This window comes from Nymphalis io, chromosome 17, assembly GCF_905147045.1.
Source record: "Nymphalis io chromosome 17, ilAglIoxx1.1, whole genome shotgun sequence".
NCBI lineage: Eukaryota > Metazoa > Arthropoda > Insecta > Lepidoptera > Nymphalidae > Nymphalis > Nymphalis io.
In genome coordinates this window covers 6,897,492-6,919,771 of record NC_065904.1, presented here as the reverse complement: position 1 = coordinate 6,919,771, position 22,280 = coordinate 6,897,492, and the positions used below count along the sequence as shown (strand labels likewise).

General features: G+C 31.9%; 1 protein-coding gene across 1 annotated transcript; it reads right to left on the bottom strand.

The window, feature by feature from the left end:
• Nucleotides 1-897: 897 nt before the first annotated feature.
• LOC126774732 (G-protein coupled receptor dmsr-1-like) lies at nt 898-21,922 on the bottom strand. Its single transcript, XM_050496267.1, has 6 exons — nt 21,629-21,922; nt 4,472-4,630; nt 2,375-2,511; nt 2,038-2,140; nt 1,173-1,756; nt 898-922 (listed from the first exon to the last, which is right to left on the bottom strand). Exons 1-6 carry the CDS (start codon nt 21,920-21,922, stop codon nt 898-900), a joined length of 1,302 nt encoding a protein of 433 aa, XP_050352224.1.
• Nucleotides 21,923-22,280: the final 358 nt, after the last annotated feature.

Genomic DNA, 22,280 nt, shown 5'->3' with positions numbered 1-22,280 from the left:
TATTATATTTTTCAATGACACAATACTATTTTTTTAAGTCACATTATCATGTATGTCATTTTTATCTAAATTTAGAATAAAATATATCAATATAAAAAGATGTTATATTCTAAGTATACTGCCACTCAAGGAACTTATTCAATTTTTTTTTTTAAATGAACTTAAACATTTAAAACAAAAACTCATTACAAAAAAGAACTAAAATCTAACTATGGAAAAGTACAAAATTAGCAAAAAACTAGTGGACACTCAAAACGGTTTTAACGATACCTCTTTTGTCAAATACATTACTTTTGTAGTCTGGTAAAAATAAACTTAATCAACGTTAGGTAATATAAATAATTAATTTATTATAAGAACAGAAGAGCGTAGCCTACATACTAAACACTTACTTTTTAGTTATAATCTTATATTATGTAATGTATTATGCAACATCCATACTACGTAATCTATACACGTCATTTTATATAATATATCTATCTATTACTCCAGCGTGACGGGCGAACATGGCAATATGATTACAAGCCTCTTAAGCCTGATATACTTGGATCTCATGGTTGGTGGCGAATTGACGCTATAAAGATTAGTTTATATTGCCAACAGTATCAAACATAATGGCTGGAATCATCACTTACCTTCAGGTGAATCATAAGCCCGTCTGCTTTTCTTTTACAAATAATAAAAAAATGTCCTAATAATGTAGTAGAATGAATACGTAAATATTTGAAACCAGACGGAATCTGTTATCACGTTCGATAGAATGTGGTAAGCATACATGTAGTATAACTATGCATCTCTTTAATATACTAGTTGTACCAACGTTATTTAATTTACTAAATACACATATGAATATTTTCAATTTACTCACATTCAAACTCTAGTGAAGCTCTGCAACGGTTATCTTTTTATCTTTTCAGTGCACCTGTCGGGACAAAATAATTTGATGCTTTCTTTTTTTATCCTATCAATTGTTATGTGTTATTTATGAACTTATTACGCAAACAGTTAGTGACATATTAAAACAAAACTACATTATCATATGACTGATCTGAAATAATAAATAAACAATGTCTCGTTATGAATTAGTAAAATAATTATTAGTTAAGTTTATTCAAATAAGCGAACAAAAGCTAACAGTAAGAAACCTAAACTCACAATAAAATTATACGTACGTATTTTGGTTGTGGGAGTCCGAGTGTGAGGGATTAGGAGGCAGGAAGCGAGCGAAGTGCCTTTGTAACAATAGCTGCCTAAACGTCTGCCTAAACTGCCTGGACATCGAGCAGTATAATATAAAGTTTATCGCGCCATTCAGCAACGCTAAGAAATCCATCATTTCTCCAAACAGATCGTAGCAACGTTTGAAGAAACACCATCCAAGCAATCCACTCATCAAACCCAATATCCCTTGAGGTAATTCCGTCACGAGGAAAAGCAGTAAAACGGCCAGTAACATCTTCGTCGTCCTATCCGTTCTCTTATCCGCTTTATGTTGGCGTTTTACCATTTTCTCGGCGGCTGGGCATGAGCTGTAGTTTCTCAAATTCTTCTGGTGCTGATTGGCACTGTACAACGCTCTTATAAGCCACACGCTTATTACAGTCAAAATAGAGCATGGTAGCAATTTGATAAGTACAGCGTGCACCCAAAAATTCAATTGATATAGTCTGCCTTGACTGTCCGAGTCTACATGGTAGGCAATATATGACGGCCTGCCATTTACGGCGGTAATATTCTTTGTGTGAATGTCAAATACCTGTGGAATAAAAACAAAATGATTGTATGCATTCTATGATAATTTGTATTGTATTAAAAGCAGGAGCAATGTGCGGAACTATTAAGGAAATAGCTAATTTAAATTAATACAATAAGTGTATTGGAGAATGTGTGACCTTGGAATGTTCTAGATTATTATCATCTTTGATTTTTTAATGAGTATTATTAATATTAGATATTCTATTAGCTTTAAACGAGTGAGACATATTTAATTGCTTAAAGACAGAATAATTTAAAATGTATATTAAATTTATTACTCACCATAAATGTTGGTATGCACAATATTGGCGGCAACAAGAAACTGGTCAAGATAGCAATACTGCATCGCCGTTCAGTGCACAAAATATGACTTCTATCTGAATATCTAAAATAATGGTACATTAACAGAAGAAAGAATTAAAGCAAACTTTCTCACTGACAGTTTAAAAAAATAGCTTAAAATTTAAATCTATTGTTTTGTAGGAAGTTATTGTAGTAATGTAAACTTAGACATTAAAAACGAGTTAAATGACTTCATCCACAATGGTTTTATATCTTTTTTATATCCTATTAGTAAGCTAAAGTGTATAAAAAGTCAATAAAAAGAGGTTCGACTCACTTTATTGCGATGTATCTCCATATTGCTAGCGACAGTGTGAGGCATATCGACGCGGTATGTAATATTTGAGCGAAATGCATATGAAAGAGTAAGTACATCGCCCACGAATACGGAAAATCCAATTTCTCAGGTAGTACCTTAAATGAAATTGTACACATTGTAATATAAATACATACCAGTAATATGTATTTTTATCTTTACCCCAAATTCTTGTATAAATATTTGTGTAAAAGTGAGCCGGTTTTCTGGAGAGTTAAAGGAATTTAATAATGTTTTTCAAATAAGATTATTAATTCCAACGAAACAATCCCAGTCTTCAAGTGAAAAAAGGAGAATCTTCTCCTCCTATTAGGCAGACTTGACTTGAGTTAGAGTGGGGTCAGGATCGAAATTGCGACTTTAAAATCGCCGACCGCCTAGGATCTCATATCAAACAATTGAGGCTTGACAATTTATTATGATTATCGTCTTTAATTGAATCATCATCATCAAACAGATCATTACAATAAACGTAATTAAATATTTATTCGAAAAAATAGTGTATTGTTATTTTCTTAAACGAATCAATTTAGAAGTTATTTAAATTTTAAAAAGTGCTTTAAAAAATTATAAATGAAGAAAATATTTGATGAAATATAAAGCAGCCTGTGGCTTGGCGTAAAAAAACTGAATTAATTTAAAAATAAATAGAATTTTCAAGTTCTTGAAGGTTAAGTATTCGAAGCTTAATTAATCTGTCTATTGTTAAGTCAACGCTAATAATAATAATTGTTCGAAGAAATTTTCTTTAAAAGAAGACAAATTTTGAGAAAACAATATTCTTTATTTTTAATTCATTATTTTTGTTACTTTTATATTTTATTATTTAAAATTATGTTGTTACTTTTGTTAACTATTATTAGGTTTGTAATATTCAATGGAAAACAGTAATTGGCTCTATTGTCTGGATATTGTATTTTTAATGTCAACACATTTTGTATAATGTTGTTATTCTCCTTAAATAAATAAATAAAACCTATTTAGCAATTGTTCAAGATCATGTATATGACTGATCATTAGTTTTGCTATTTTCTATATGAACAACACAAAGAAAGACTAATAAAAAGCGATGCTAATCAAGCATAAGAAATTTTTAAAACACAGAACACAATCGCTTGAAGCCGAATGCTTGACGGCGTGTGTGTAATGCCGTATATTACTACTCGGTAACGATAGATGGCGGTAAAAACATCTGTCAGTTTCTCGAATCGCGCTGTCTAGATTCGCTACTAAATTTATACAATGTGAAAGTGATTACCTTAAAATGATCAGACATAATAAATTATAGTGTGTACAGTGGAAAGCTCTTCCTTAGTTTCTTTTACCGTTTGATCCCCGATATTAGTTCGTCGTAAACAATGTGTTTATTGATAATTGAATTATTACGAAAAAAAACGCATAAAAATTAACAAGAACTAATCTGGCAAATATATGGTTAATCACTTTGATGGACTAGTGTTGCAGAACGAGTGTTTTCGATAGTATACAATCGAAATATCAGGTTATCGATAGCTCACCATAAGCAATACTATTGATAACAGCAATACTATCGATAGTAATTCATTCGGTAGTAACGATTTAATAAGACTTCAAAACTTTCAAAAAATTATTGACTATCGACAGTCGAAAACCATCGATGCTATCGATAATATCGATAGTATTGCTGTAGTATTGCTCATGGTTAGCTATCTATACTATCAATATTACCGATAGTATTCACACGTGACTATAATATCGATACACTAACGATACAATTGTTTACACTTTAACTATCGATAAACAATCGATTGTCTATCGACAAGCAACACTAGTATTTTCATATAATTTACACTGCAACGTATTGCAACTTGTATACGTATCATCATCATTACAATTATATTATACAATTGTGATATAACATCTCATAATTAAAACCAATAAACCAAAAGGGAACTTAGTATTAGGGTTTATTTAATTTGTTAAATTGTATATGTATATAGCAATATATAGCAATAAAGTTAATTATTATCGTTTTTAAGATATATAGAAATGCAATTTATTACCAATGTAATAACTCACCAAGTATTTATATATAGAAAATGGCACGTATTCAAGCATGACGAAAACGTCTGCGACAGCCAGCCACTTCAACAGGCGATTGATTGGCGCCGCTGCCATATCGCGACGTGTCAGCACCGCCACGTTCATTGTATTCGCTATCACGCCTATTGTGCATACCTGTGAGGGAATAATTAATTTAGTCATTATATTTATGGTAATATTTGACTGTCTCGGTGGTATAGTGAATAACCTAGAAGGCTGCTTAACCTGAGGTCTTGTATTAAACCCGGTCAAAAGTCAAAATCAAGAAATTTTGGTAGTATTAATACACTACCGTGTTTTGGAAAGCAGAAAGATCTTGTGCCCGAACTCTCCGGTTGTGTCCTATAGCCATCCCATTGGATTATGAGACTGAGTTAACAGACAGTGCACCCATGTTTTCACACACACTTGAGCACTATAATATTCCCTGTACTTTAGTAGTTGACTATTCTCCGACGAGAATTCCTGCTGTGACCGAAACAGCCAGCAGAATATCATCAATATTTCAAATTACTTTTTCATTTAAGGTTAAATAAATCAATTTTCGTAAACAATGTATTCCTACGACAATATTGAATAAAAATTACGATGAAATAAATCTCAAATAAATCAGTATAGAAGGCGAGTATAATTATGGGAGACCGCCACTTCGAAACCGGCAAGCATCATTGAATTTTCAGTATAATCTCAATATATTTTCCGTAAGAGGAGACAAGGCTTCTCCCTGGCAGTGGGACATTTACTGGTTGTTACTTTCATGTGTTATTTTCTATCTTACAATATTTTTAATGAGCAATATAAAATTGGGTTAAAGTTAATTATACCATTAATTCTTGAGATATGTGATATTAAAAATGATACATAAATGTAGAATAAAACATAGGTATGCATACATACAAAAATAAACATATACATATATTCTTATTGATAAGAGTTGCGAGCTCATGGAAACTCCAGATAGTGAAGAACTGGCACGTGAGTTCAAAAATCAAACCAAATTTAATAACCTTCAAATAGGAACAATAATCTTATTTTACTATTTCCTTTTATCAATCGAATAATCTTTCGTTTTTTTAATCCAATAATCGGTATCCACATAAACGATGATGATCCCTGTAAAATATCTGCTTAAAAAATTATAAATATGCGAAATTTATTTTAACGTTCCGACTTTTTCCACGTAAACGTGATATATTGCAAACGAAACACCATTTGACAATCTGTTACAGGATTTAAAGGTAATAAACGGGAGCTATTTATCAATTCGACAGTAATGTTCTATTGGAAGAGACGAAAACCAAAAGAGTTTTCTTTTTTAAATTCAGACAACATTTCTGTTCAGATAGTAATATTAAGGTATAACCTCTACACTGCTCGGTAACAATATTTAAAAAAAGAATATAATAATATGGATAAACGTATACGGATAGTAGATTTTTTTATTTAATTCTAGTGACGCTAACGATATTTTAATGTAACATATAATATTATAATAGTATCTGCCATCTTCATAAGTACTCGCTATTTCTCTCATTATTGATTTGACATTCGAAAGAAAAAATCTTTAAAATCTATTAAGTAAACTTGAATATTGTTGTCAAGTATGGAAGATCCATATTGAGAGAATAGAACGTGTTCAAAAGAGACTCGTTAAATATTTGGTATTTCGTTTTTGCTTCAAATCAGCTTTTTTTTTAAATGAAGCCACTGGAGATTCGAAGATCTCTACTAGACATGAAATTGCTTTAAAAAGTATTTAATGAAAAAATCGATGACGATAGACTGTTGAGTAGATTTAATATTAATGTTCCTAGAAGACCACCTCGCAAGCCATGCCCGTTCTTTAAAATTGCCCGCACTCGAACGAAACTTGGACAGAATGCTCACATATCTATAATTATTGAGACTATAATTATTGTGTAAAAAACACAGTAACACTGGACAATGGTTGTGACGGGCTCTCATCGTTCATGAAAAGATGTGATGTTTCTTTTTGTATAAACTGTTAATTTGTTTAAAAATTTAATTAGTTACTACCTTTTGTTTCCGTTTTTTTTTTTTTGTTATTTATTTAAATATTTTTATTTTCTATTTTTGATTTGTATATTTTGTAATTGTGTTTGTGAATGGTGTGTTCTCCTGTAATTGGTTGTACATAGTTAGTTTTAAGTTAATTGAAATTGTAAAAAGTGATTTCAATGTGTGTTATGTACAACTGTTGGATATCCAAATAAATAAATAAATTAATTTATTTATTACGGCTATACATGGACTGCTCAAGCAGTTATTTAATAATCATCATACACGGATCGATCTTGCAGTCTTAGTGAATAAACGTAGATAACTATCAACTGCAGCAGTTGACATCAACTGCTCAACAAGTCAATATAACTTTCATTCAAAACTTACATTTTCTCTTGATGTGCTTATTGAAAAAATCATGCACTTGTTTAATGTTTGGACATCGATGTGGCTGAACTTTGTATTGAGATCTTGTTTCTGGGCAATCCAAGATGTATTTATTAATTTATATCCCATATCCAGCAAGCAATTCATTTTAAAATTTTAATGAAGATTTTCGTTTCACAAACCATTAAAAGAGTTGCCTCATCAAACGTTACTGAATCTTTTGTTTATAATATTATAGTGAGAGTATGGAATCCTTACTATAAATACAACACTATAATACTTTTATTCACGTCATGTATTACTCATAATAATTTTGTACCCTTGTGCGTATACGAGGGTATAGAATGATTACGACTCGGGTTTAACGTTATACTGAGAACAGCTGTATAACTCGTTAGTGAAACATATTTAATTGATGTTATGTCAAATGGTAAATATTACTTGGTTTGTTTTGTATAATAATTTTGTTAACCTTTCTTTTTATTGTTCATGTTTTGAATATGCGTATTATTTTATTTTTAGGAATTAGCAAGAACCGTAAATATCGTCATCATAGCAGAGTCGCTGGAACAACTCACCGAAATGCTGCGTAGCCTAGGCGAGTCTTCCCGGTGTGTCGGTCTCGGTATGAACTTGGACAAGACCAAGGTCATGTTCAATAGGCATGTCGTGCCGGGACCGATATACGTCGAGGGGAAACCTCTCGAAGTTGTTAGTGAATATACCTACCTAGGACAGATAATACAAGTCGGTAGGAACAACTTCGAGAAGGAAGCCGATCGAAGAATTCGCTTGGGATGGGCAGCATTTGGCAACCTTCGTCAAGTCCTCAAGTCGTCTATACCGCAATGTTTGAAGACGAAAGTCTTCAACCAATGCGTCTTACCTGCCATGACATACGGTGCCGAAACGTGGCCACTAACTGCGGGACTAGTCCACAAATTCAAAGTCGCTCAGCGTGCTATGGAGCGAGCTATGCTCGGAGTATCTTTGAAGGATAAGATCAGAAATGAGATTATCCGGAAAAGAACCGGAGTCACCGACATAGCTTGCAAAATTAGCAGGCTGAAGTGGCAGTGGGCTGGTCACGTATGTCGTAGGACCGATGGCCGTTGGAGCAGACGAGTCCTAGAGTGGAGACCGCGAATCGGCAAGCGCAGCGTAGGGCGCCCTCCAGCCAGGTGGACCGACGACCTTAAGAAGGTGGCGGGCACCAACTGGATGAGGAAGGCGGAGGACAGGGAGCTTTGGCGCACCTTGGGAGAGGCCTATGTTCAGCAGTGGACAACGATTGGCTGTTGATTGATTGATTGATTTGATTGAAGAACCGTACATCTCTTTTTTTTATTTATGACTTTGTGTCGTGTTACCTTTAAGCAAGCAATTAATTTATGTAATAATAATTATTAGTATTACTGTTTTGCAGTAGAATATCTGATTAATGGGTGGGACCTACCTTTACAAGGTACAAAACCTTACCACCTAGAAAAAAATTAGTAAAGCCTAAACAAACCTCGAATGTTTATATTTTTAGGATAGTTAATTCATTTTTATTTACAAACTGTATGTCTTTATTTCAGACTATTATTAATTTATTTTCATAATTTAGATAGGTTGATGAGGCCTGTTGTTGTTTCCAATATATATTTTGGGTAATATTAGCAAATAGATTCGTGTGCTACGTGCCTTCAAATTGTATTCGTAAATGTAATTTAGTCAGCGTCGCAGATATTTGCTTCGTTTTAAAACAAAACGTCAATTTCAAAAGAACAGTTATTATATCAAAATGTAAATTGTGCTCTTATTTTGTATTTTATTATTGCTCCACGTTAGTAGTATTACACTAGTACATGAACTTGACATCGGTGGGACATACTGGGCCACGTGTACGTAATATGCGCTGTCAAACCACCTCTCACATGTAGACGTTAATTAGGTTTATGTGCAATTTAATCGATTATAAAAAAAGAATATATTATATAATTCATTTAATACGTATTTAGCCTGAAATTTATATAAGATTATATTGTACCCAAAACTAAAAGTGTCTTCAAAATTGCTCCTATAGTTAGACTTAGATTTCCAAGAAATTCAAATAAAAGCTTTTTGATCGCAGTACATTTATAGATTCATGAGAAAACATTTAAAATATAAAATATATGAACCCGAACTGTCTATTTCTCTTTCTAAAAAATCACTACATTTGAAAATAATTACAAACGAAACGATTGCAATAAAAATGAATATTTACTTCACTGATTTGTTTTGGTTTTCATGATTTAATCTTATCAATTTTTTGATGGTTCGATCACATGTATGTATTTTATATAACTATTAATTATTCTAATACAAATTTTACTACCTACATATTTTATCATAGCCGTATAGAACTATCACGACGTGACAAAATACTTTCTAGTAAATAAGCAAATGTTATCCCTAAAAACATAAGCTTAAATAACTAATTAATTTAATCACCATTTTCTAACTCTAATAACGAAACCAAATACAGATAAATTTAATTATTATTATTTATAAATAGAGCTAAATAAACGAAATCCAAGGTTAACTCGCTACTCCGACGCCTACACATGACATTTGAGCGTGGTTCGCAACAATAAAAATTAGAAGAAGAGCCACACAAGAGGAAATGATTTGTATAGTTCTTGCAGTGTTAATGTCTATGAGCGACGGACCTGGTTACCATTATATCAATAAAATTATACGCTATCATAATTTGAATGTTCCATAATTTATTCTTAATTCAAAAAAAAAAAAGAAATATTTAACACATAACGGGTTTGTACGTGAATCTCGCTACAAAAATTTTGTGAATAAAATCGAGTTCAAAGGAAACGTATCCAATTTCATTGTTTGCCTCCTGGAGTAGTCAGGCACCTTAAAACAATCTTTTAATCAAATTCTTTCAACGTTGTAATAAAACCTGCTTTGCTTTAGAAATAATCTTTCTAGAGAAATAATTTAAGAACAATCTTTTGACTCAGTTAAAGTAATATTATATGATTTCGTTTCGCGTAATTATATATATTGTATTATTATAACAAAATTTATGCTTTTATTTGTTTGTTCGTTCTCAATCATTTTCTTTATATAATATATATATTATATATCAGATTTACTTGAGCTATTAATAAATTTAAATCCCCTTGTCAATAACTATGAATAGAATTTAGTGGTAATTTGAGTCCGCATCCGTCGGTTAAGATTGGCGCGTTCTAACAACAGGTCTAATGGCCGGCTCTCCATATCATGCAAACCAATTATACCCTCTGATTATGCGTTTTAGGAAAATCAAAATTATGTAGATTGTCTTCAGGAATAACATACCTATATTATAATATGATACTTCTTAACTACTATATAATCTTACTATATAATAATAAAATATATTATATAAAAAAAACAATTTCATATACACGTCCTCATTTAATTAAAATATTAAAAGGTTTTTATTTCATATATGTACTTTTTTAAAGAATATTACTACATACACATAATGATATTTAATTTTATTTATTATATTTTTTTATCGTAAAATATAAATTTTTTACAGCTAAATTTATAAAGTTAAATGACAAAGCCCGATTCTGCCTGCTGCAATCATTCGCGTACAACAAACATAGAGTTAACAAAAAATGTAAGAAAATAAGAATATGTAATAATAAGTAGTAATTCTTTAAAAGCCGTAAAGTACTAGCTCATTAACAATATTTATATTCCGTAAGCGTATTATGTAAAGATGTCAATATACAATTCAGATTAAAATAAACAAATTCATCTACTAATTAATGTCGTCTTATAATAAATATTTCTTCGATGCAAGTTATGTAATGAAACTTAAATAACATGGCGGAATTTATTTACACATTTTGCCAAAATGACAATTATGACAATAAAAGTGAAAACGACGTAAGTTTAAATAAGCGTAATAGTGTGTGTGAATCATATGTGTCGTGTATCTTATGTGACATTGGCAGAATATTTTCCGCTCAATTAGTGTTGATACACGCCAGAAAAATATAAAAAAGAAAAATTAACTCGTGATTACTTTTTGTTTATTTTTTTTATTGTGTTATTATTACTATTCCAACTTGCCGATTCGCTTATTCGCTGATTTTATACTACTTCCTAAAAATTCTGAATATTATTTGCGATTAAAGTAATGGCATTGACATCTGATCATCAATTAAATGCTAGTAAGTCATGTTGTGTCTTCGTTACAATCTACAATGCAAACTCTTGTCGCAAAATGAAAAACGTTGCAACGATATGTACCGAGTTATTTCTTTACTTTTACAGCGGAATTCCTCTATGATAAAAGTCATTACTTTTTTATCATTGTTGGTTGTTAATTGACTTTTCGGGTAGAGCAAAGTGTAAAAAGAATTAGTATCGTCCGATCTGCCTACTTTTAGCATGTCATATCAAAATATCTACTTTTTAGGTTGTCTTTTATAATATAAAAATGAATTATGTATTTATTGTGCTATTACAGTACAGATGATGAAATTAGTTTGAGGTCTATATATTATTTTGTTCTGAAACACTTAATGATGACGACTATGTCCACCTAATCAATTTCAGCGGTGGCCATTCTAGGCCGTTGTGGGAGTCTAGCCAGCACTCTCTATTCCCTGCATTCTCATAATACAATTGGACGGTAAATTTGAAGTTAGTGGAAAGATTTCAGGCGCAGGAGGCACGGGAGTTACCCTTCTTTTTATAGAATAGGAAAGCGGACGAACATATAGGCCACCTGATGGTAAGTGGTCACCAACGCCCATAGGCATTGTAAGAAATGTTAACCATCGCTTATATCGAAAATGCGCCATCAACCTTGGGAACTGAGATGTTATGTCCTTTGTGCCTATCATAACACTGGCTCACTCACCCTTCAAACCAGAACACAATAATACCAAGTACTGCTGTTTTGCGGTAGAATATCTGATGAGTGGGTGGTACTTACCCAGACGACCCAGCTTGCACAAAACCCTACCACCAGTAAAACACTTCCAACTTCCAGATTTTGAGCTACTGTGTATTTTTTACAGATATAATGAGTTTGAAATCTGAAATTCTCGATCTGCGGCCTAATAACTTATCCACTAGAACAATGAGACATTCGAAAATACGTAATACAATACAAATTACATACATTTTTATACAATTCACTAATATAATTAAAAAAGGGCCTACACGAGAATATTATTTATTTAAATTAGATTTTAGAAAAAATATTCTAAATTCAACACAGACAATAAGCTAAGCCAACTAAAAATTAAAATATATGTAACTAATATAATGTGTTTAGCATCAATAAATCATCCAGCATCGAGCGAGGTTTAATAATATAATTTTATTGAAAAATCGTACAGCCGTGAAGCGACCTGCACGTCAACTCCATAATTTCACAGTCATTGCCTTTAGATCATATTTAATATGTTTTGAAAGTACACGTAATCATAATATAATATACTAATACTTCATTTTTTAGATTTAAATTAACGAATCATTATTATTTAATAACAAAAAATGTTGCTAGTACAAAAAAATACAAGAAACAGGAAGTTTTTATTAAAACAAAACTCATAATAAATAATTAACTGTCCATTATTTATTGTGAAAGCCGAGATGGCCCTGTGGTAAGAACGCGTGAATCTTAACCGATGATCGTGGGTTCAAACCCGGGCAAGCACCACTGAATTTTCATGTGCTTAAGTTGTGATTATAATTCATCTCGTGCTTTACGGTGAAGGAAAACATCGTGAGGAAACCTGCATGTGTCTAATTTCACTGAAGTTCTGCCACATGTGAATTCTACCAACCCGCATTGGAGCAGCGTGGTGGAATAAGCTCCAAACCTTCTCCTCAAAAAGAGGAGAGGAGGCCTTTAGCCCAGCAGTGGGACATTCACAGGCTGTTACGGTACGGTATTTATTGTCAGCTTAATTTTAAATTAACTAACAAAATAGTATTTTTTATACAGATGTTATGGCAAAAATGATGACAGCTGTAGTTTTTTCTTGACAATGCTTTTATTATAAGTAATATATAAGCGTTTTTTTTATTAAAAATAAATCACACAGTTTTAGTCTTTATAATTTAAAAATTTAATTACTTAATAAAAAAATTACTACATGTACTATTTCTTCTAGATTCTTATTTTATTCATTAAAATCAAAACATACTTGTACCTCTACATGTAGAAGAAACGTTATCATTACGTCGTTGTGTCATAGCGCTTGTAAATAATAAACTATTATTTATTATATATAATAGCAATGCAAGAGTTTAATAATTATTCCATATAAGTTGCGCATAAGACAAAATTCCATTTTATTTCCGAGTATTTTTACAATTGTCGCCGTTTGTTTTTTTCTTAAGTTGTAAAACAAAATAGCACCTATCATAATAATAATACTTAACAGTAACAAATTTAAAAATCGTTATTATTAAATTACTAGCGCTTACCTTATACATATATTCTAATTATGTAATTATACATTTTTGAAGTCAATTACTCTTTGAGATTCATTCATATTGGATAACAATTAACAACTTATTAACAATATGCAAGAAACTTTCACGTAAATGCCAACAACAGTACAAAGGCAAGGATGAAAAACGCGGGATTTAGAATACAGACTACACGCTTTATTTTTAAAATAATAGCTATTATATTTAAAAGAAAAAAATTGCATAGGCATTATATAATATGAGTAATATAAATTGATTAGTACCCTATTGTTAAACATTGCTTAAATAGTAATCAAACTGAAAGCATCATTCATCATGACGACACGCATCCCTTTGAGCATCGATCTATCATCAAACGATATTTCCATTCATACCAATCATTAGATGATGAATTTCTACTTTTCAATACGTACCATTGAAATTAGTCGATGCAAACATTTATTTTTAAAATAAGGGTGATTACTTAGACTAATGGATCAACTTCGGTTTTTATGTTAAATTTACAAACGGTTTCTATTCAGAATGGGTTCATTGTTACAGTGTATGGAAGTCCCGTAGGATTTTTCTTTTTTTTAATATAATCGTACATTGATATTAAATAAAAATCATTCTGTTTTTAGGAAAAACTCGCCGTGTTGATCTTTGTTTGTGCCAACATTTTTGCGGTGTTTTTATGAAATAATTGTGGGCTGTAAAACTCTTCAAATATTTTTTTTTTCGCTCAATAGTTCTATTATTTTACTTGAAAAACTGCCGTTCTATTAAATTTTTTTAATAAATAAGCTGTGATGATAATTCCTCAACGACTCCCATAGACATAAATGTAAATATTAACCTTTTCATCCTCAATTCGCCTTCAGCCTTGGGAACTAAGATGTTATGTCCCTCGAGTCTATAGTTACACTGGCTTAGCTTGCATTATCATAATCCTAATACTAAATTTAAAAAAGCATGATTCGTTCTTACTTCAAATGCGCGCAAATAAAAGTTTCATATCGAAAAGCAAAATTCCTTACGTTATCAAGTTAACGGTATTTAAACTTTTGTTTTTTTTTTTAATGTTAGTATTTTTTTACCGTTCTAAAATATTAGAACAACAAATATACCACGAATCATATATATTACTTTGGTTATAACATATCTATAATACATAAACAACGCCTTTATTATTTTTATGACAATTAACAAAAACAATCAGCGTTGTTGTTTGTATAGCGAATATTTAAAATTTATGGTAGTATGTCGTGTTAGTATGTTCACCAACGCGTTGGAAGACGTTTTCAAAACGCTGGATTGGACTAGGTATGGAGTCAATGTAAACGGCGAGTACATCTCACACCTTCGATTTGCCGACGATATCGTCATCATAGCAGAGTCGCTGGAACAACTCACCGAAATGCTGCGTAGCCTAGGCGAGTCTTCCCGGCGTGTCGTTCTCGGTATGAACTTGGACAAGACCAAGGTCATGTTCAATAGGCATGTCGTGCCGGGACCGATATACGTCGAGGGGAAACCTCTCGAAGTTGTTAGTGAATATACCTACCTAGGACAGATAATACAAGTCGGTAGGAACAACTTCGAGAAGGAAGCCGATCGAAGAATTCGCTTGGGATGGGCAGCATTTGGCAACCTTCGTCAAGTCTTCAAGTCGTCGCAATGTTTGAAGACGAAAGTCTTCAACCAATGCGTCTTACCTGCCATGACATACGGTGCCGAAACGTGGACACTAACTGCGGGACTAGTCCACAAATTCAAAGTCGCTCAGCGTGCTATGGAGCGAGCTATGCTCGGAGTATCTTTGAAGGATAAGATCAGAAATGAGATTATCCGGAAAAGAACCGGAGTCACCGACATAGCTTGCAAAATCAGCAGGCTGAAGTGGCAGTGGGCTGGTCACGTATGTCGTAGGACCGATGGCCGTTGGAGCAGACGAGTCCTAGAGTGGAGACCGCGAATCGGCAAGCGCAGCGTAGGGCGCCCTCCAACCAGGTGGACCAACGACCTTAAGAAGGTGGCGGGCACCAACTGGATGCGGAAGGCGGAGGACAGGGAGCTTTGGCGCACCTTGGGAGAGGCCTATGTTCAGCAGTGGACAACGATTGGCTGTTGATTGATTTTGATTGATTGATGTCGTGTTATTGAATTTATTGGAATTGCACTATATCCATTAATTTTAATGATAACCAGTAAAATCAAAAACAATGTTTCCTAGAATAAATATCAAAAATACTGGTATTAATCAAATTATTAATTTATAAGCTTCTTAACTCATTTTAAACATATCTCTTTATAAATTATTATGATGAAACTGCAATAAAACAAAAAACGCCACTAACACAAAAAAAAATCTTAGTAGTATTTTTTTACGGGTTGACATTTCATATGTAAATAATGCTTTTAATGTTTTCTCTGACAATCACGATACATATAAACTACTTGTATTAAGTAATTTAATTATGCTATTCCGATGCGACAAATCTTTTTAACAATATTTATACTTGTAATTCTAATAATAATTAGAATAAGCAGAATTAGTTAATAATAATAATAATGTATACCGCTAAATTATTCGAAACCGATACCTCCGGATCTGCAACCATATAAACAAACAACTAGATCAATGATTGCTTACAGCATATAGTACATGACAGCATTTACATAACATACTTAAAGAAAATTATCCATCATTATATATATATATATATATATATATATATATATATATATATATATATATATATATATATATCTTAACTCTTATTAAAGATAAAAGGGATATCTCTTTATTGTTCGATGAAATCAAAGCCTTTTCAAAAACACTTCCTTCAAGTTCTTTCTTGTATATTTCTAGTACCTTCAGCGTAATTTCTTTGATGTTTTAACTTATCTTTTGAATATACGTTCTGATTTTTGATGACGTTTTATATGAGGTGTTAAATTGTAAGAGGTAAGCTTAAAATTTTGCTAACACAAGCGCTTAATTTAATTAAAAATTATATGTGTTATAGCTACTTAGATTAAATGAATAAATTTCTCTCAATGTTTTAAATAGCCGAGAATATAACATAGCTGAAATGTCCCAGTACTTGAAAATGTGCCATTATAAAAGTTTGTGATTATTATCCCGTAAGTCAGTTATTGGGTTTTATGTCGAAGAAACTCAGTAGCCGGACTGCTACACGCTAGTTTTGAAATTAGAAGTGTGTGTACACTCCCGTGCCTCTAAAACCCTGCCTGATCTCTTTCCTATAATGTCGGATTGCCGACCCATCGTATTATGCGAGTGAGATTATTTGTGTTTGCGCACATACTTGAGCACTATACATGTCCTGCGCAGTTGGCTAATGTATCTTCAATTGTATCGATATCGATACAAATGTAATCGAAATCGATCAGGAGAACATCACATCATCATCATTATCACTCGTTAATCAGTCGACAGTCGTTTCGGTGACGTCCCTCGAAAAGGTGGTGTAGGTACCGCTGGTTTTTTAGTGGATATTCCGGCGCATGCTCAGCGCCCGTTGAGTCCCACATACACCCCCGCTTCAAATGGGGGAAAGGCGTAAAAGCGTTTTTCCAGCGAAAAAAAAGTCGACGAGTTGATGTCAATGCTCTTCAAGTTAAATTTTAATTTAACTAACTTTTGAGACTGCATAAATAGCAAATAGTGTGTTAAAAATGTACTTTACGTATCGTAATATAATATAATATATTAATAAGATTCATTGTATCCATGACAAGGATACGTATTCAAACAATATTTATTTTTATGTCAGATAAGGAATACTCATTTTGATTATATTATTACATTTTTATTTCGTTACTAAATATAAATATGGGAGTTTGAAAAAGTTATTTTATTTCATTACTTACCAAGAAGAACCTTTCCATATTTTCTCGACTTATCCTAACGAGTTGGAAGGCTTAGAAAAAAATCCACAACATATTGAATCTGTAGTCTTTCAAGTGATTTTCAATCTTATAATTAAGTATTAGGGTTCATTTCATCAAAGAGAGAGATCAATTTCACTTAAACTTCTAAACATGCCCTAAAATAACCAAGGTAGTGAATATAAATTAGTTTTAGGCATTTCTGTTTTATTCTTGTATCATTCAGTTTAAGTAAAAGAAACATGCTATATTGAAGTGTTGGTATGCAAATTGCTATTATATATTATAACCCCTTAATTATGCTGCCGAAGCTATTTAAGGTCTATTCGAATTCATTAAATCAATCAAGGAATGTTACGTCAAGTTTCAAAACAGGAGGTGAAAGACCCAATTTATTACCGAATAAAAAGACGCTTCTCTAGAATAACCATTTGAGTTTATGTAAATAACTTAATCAAAGTATTATTCTATTGATAAGTCTTGATCTTTTTTGTCTTATTTTATTTATATTTCGAAGATATATCGCTTTCACTTTTAAAATATCAAACTATTTATTTAAACTTCTAGATGCCCTTTGGGCGAAATTCGACTCTCCATCTTACTCATTGCTTATAAAAATAAGACTTGACATCGGATTTAAACTATATAATAATGTTCATGTTGTCTATTTAATGAACTGGTTGGGAAAGCACCCGTCTTAGTATAGTCATAACAATGATATTTCAACAATAGATCTGACTGGGGATGACTTGGTTACATCCTATCCAGTTTGAGCAAGAATAAATTAAAAAAATATACAAAGACACAAAGGTTATTAAAGTAAATAAAAATGCTCACATTATCAAAAAAACTGTAATGAAAAAAGCGCACTCAAAATAAAAGCAAATACTTACTCTAAAGAGTTAACACAGACTAGATTGAGTTATGAGGCTGATGTGAAGACTCTTCAGGAAGAGATATCACTTTTAAATAGCTCTCTAAATACTATATCTCAAAAGTATGAAACGGCACAAAAATAAATTTGTGCACATATTGCTGCCACGAACGACCTGCTTGAAATAGATGAATACAACTCAGAGCGCTCTGACTCACTTACAAAAAATTGTGTTTGTGATTGTCAGAGCCTTCCTCAAGTTCAAAATAGCCACATACCTCTCAAAACATAATATTTCTTCCACAAATTACACTAAAGTATATAGTGATGAAATGGAAAGAAATATGGGTATATATCACAATTTATGTGAAGGACAATTAGTTACTAATTATTGCATGCCGGTTACGTCATATTCTCATATAATAAATAGTATTTTAAATAGTACTCATTGTCCTAATACAACACTAATTATATTCATTGGGAGAAGGGTAAATAAAAAAATACTAGAGAAATACTATGCACAATTGTTAGATTTATATGTTGCTAAAATTATAATGTTTACATTTCCTTATATAAAACAATTGCCACAGGAAAACACTATAAAACATAAACTAAATATATCATTACATACAATGTCACAATGTAACTATGTAATAGATAGTAAGAATTGTATGAAAATAAGTGTTTTAAAGTAATAGGTATAACCTATGACGAGTCGGTTGGCGTGGTTGGTAGAACACTTGCCTTTCACGCCGAAGGTTGTGGGTTCGATTCCCACCCAGGACAGACGTTTGTGTGCATGAACATGAATGTTTGTCCTGAGTCTGGGTGTAATTATCTATATAAGTATCTATTTACAAAAAAAAAAAAGTAGTATATGTAGTATATCAGTTGTCTGGTTTCCATAGCACAAGCTTTGTACAAGCTTAATTTGGGATCAGATGGCCGTGTGTGAAAAATGTCCCATGATATTATTATTATTATTATTATCAACCTTTTATAGAAAACAGATAGCATTCCTGCTATCATATTGTATTTTTACTAAACCAACCAATCTTTTGGTTGACCCGACCGCTGCTTCTATTGAGCAGTGTAATAATAATTTGACATATCAAAGTTTGGAATGCATTCTAATAATAAAAAAAAAAATTAAATTCTAAGACAACAGAGATGGTCTCTGGCTCAAATATTATTATATCTAATAGAAATTTATTAAATACTAAGCCAATAAATGTAAATACAATTAATAATGAAAAATATTAAAAAATTTAAACAATAAATCTGTAAACCTGGTGCACCAAAACATTCAAGGAATGTTAGGAAAAGACTTAGAAATTGAGTTGTTCATTAACACTAATGACATTGATATTTTATGTATCACAGAGCATTGGCACTTAAACTACCAATTTATGTTTAATTTTGATGGTCACCTGTTAGCTAGTCTATTACATTAGTAGAAATAAAGCAATACGCGGTGGCTCATTAATTAATCAGTAAAAAATTCAAGTTTATAAAACGTAAGAATGTTGTGAGCCTTTCTATTGAGCAGACTATTTAAATAGCTTGTGCAGAGCTTGAGCGTGTCATTGTTGTTGTGTTGAAAGTAATGGAAAATGTACTGTTGAAATTATGTGGCTCTAATAAATATATCTTTGTTTGTGGTGATTTCAACATCAACTTATTAGAAAACTGTAGTATAAGTATTAGATTCAAATCTATTAAATTCATATAACCTTGTTAACTTGTTCCTGGAGCCAACTAGAATGACTGAATCCATGCTGCTACATGTATTGATAATATATTTACTAATTGTGTACCATATCATAAACATATTATAAACATGTTAAGTTCCGACCATTGTGGACAGTTGGCCTCTTTTAATTCAAAAATAAAAAATAATAATAAAAAAATAAAACAAATGTTTATCCCAATCAATATGAATCGAATGGAGAAGTTCAGAAGTAATATTATGGCAAAGCTCTCATATTTACCATTACATGAAAATTCTAATGTATTTTATAACATTTTTTTCTCAAAGTAATAAAAAAATTATTCAATGCCATATTTACTTCAACGACTTTATGAAGATTTTATGTCCCTTGTGCCTGTAATTTCACTGACTCACTCACCCTTCAAACCGGAACACAACAATATCAAGTATTGCTGTTTTGCGGTAGAATATCTGATGAGTGGGTGGTACCTACCCAGACGAGCTTGCACAAAGCCCTACCACCAGTAAAACCTAAAAAGTAAATTTATAACCTGAGCCCAAAAGATTCACTTAGATGTAAATTTAAAGAAATTAAAATAATGACTGTCGCTTATCGATATATATTTGATAATGTTATGTATGTACGCAAAAATATAAAAGATTTTCCTAGAAATTGTGACGTACATACTGTTAACACTAGAAACAAGTATAAACTTACAACCGTTATTACCAGATTACACAGGGTTAGTAAGTCTTTTATGGAACAATGTATACGTTTTTACAACATGATCCCAGAAAACGTTCAAAAATATTCAATTGTGAAATTTAAAAGAATCGTTAAGAAACACTTGTGTGTTAAGGATACTACACATCCGACGCCTTTTTAAATGATTGCACACCCTGGGAATGAAACGATCGCCTCCAGGTTATCTCAAATTAAAAAAAGGTATACATAATTTGGCTAGTGTTATATATGTATGTCACTTCTTGTAAAGAATGAGATATAAAAAAATTCGCTGAGTTTCTTTCGCCGGTTCTTCTCAGGTCTGAGGTGTTTATTTCCAAACCGGTGGTAGATTTATAACATTCAATAAGCAAGTGTAACGCTTCTATATTGAATAAAGATTTTTTGACTTTAACTTTTGACTTTAACATTACAAATTTAATTTTAATATAATTTGACACTGGTGTAAATTTTTCAATTAAATAGCATGAAAATGTAACGATGGAGACACAATAGGTCTATTGAATTCCCAAATGAACTTCCTCGAAATTTTCGAACTTAGATTCAATTAATACGCTCCGTAATCCGTATCCGTAACAGACTGTGAATGTCCCACTTCTGGGCTAAAGGCCTCCTCTCCCTTTTTTGAGGAGAATGTTTGGAGCTTATTCCACCACGCTGGTCCAGTGCGAGTTGGTGTATAACACATGTGGCAGAATTTCAGTGAAATTAGACATATAGTTTCCTCACGATGTTTTCCTTCACCGTAAAGCACGAGATGAATTATAATCACAAATTAAACACATAAAAATTTTGTGGTGCTTGCCCGGGTTTGAACCCACGATCATCGGGTAAGATTCACGCGTTCTTACCACTGGGCCATCTCGGCTTTCGGCTAATACGCTCACACACGCGCAATTAATACACCGACGTAATTATGATGAGTTTTAACAGAATTATTTGTTATTCATATGAATTCCTGTCTTTTGTAAAGCTTTATTACTAATGTTAAAAGGTACTTACCATAAGACTGACATATCCATGAATGCCGTTATAAGCATGGATGACATCCCGAAAATCTCCCTCACAATAACCACAATAGCCGTCTGGCTTTATGGATAGATTTAATTTGCTCTGAACATCACTTACTACTTTGATTAAAACAGAGCCAAAATTTTCAGGCTTTCCTTTTGATGCCTGCTCCTTTAAAGCCGATAGAATTCTCGTCTCATTGATGGTCTTGCTATTGGAAGAATTGCCAGATGCCGCCAAGATCTCTTGAAAAATATCTAATAAAGTTTGCGAATTGTTGGACATTTTGCCACTTCGTTTTCACTTGGATAAACGGTATTTGAAAATCAATATGTCCATCAGCTAGCGATGATGTGAATATCTGGAAATAAAATAACATTATTAGATATACGCAAACTTTAAGAGACATATATGTGGAGGAGTAATGATAAATGGCCATTATAAATATTGATAAATGACTAGACCATCGAATGTCTTTTGATAAACTCAAATAGCCTATAAAAACAAATATTGTTTCTGGCAGTTTTCCAAGCGATCTTCCGCAAGACAGTAAATATATATGATATAGAAATGTTAATTTATATTCTTAGAATATATCAAGAAATTGATACATTTTATAATATTAAAAAATTACAAGAAATTG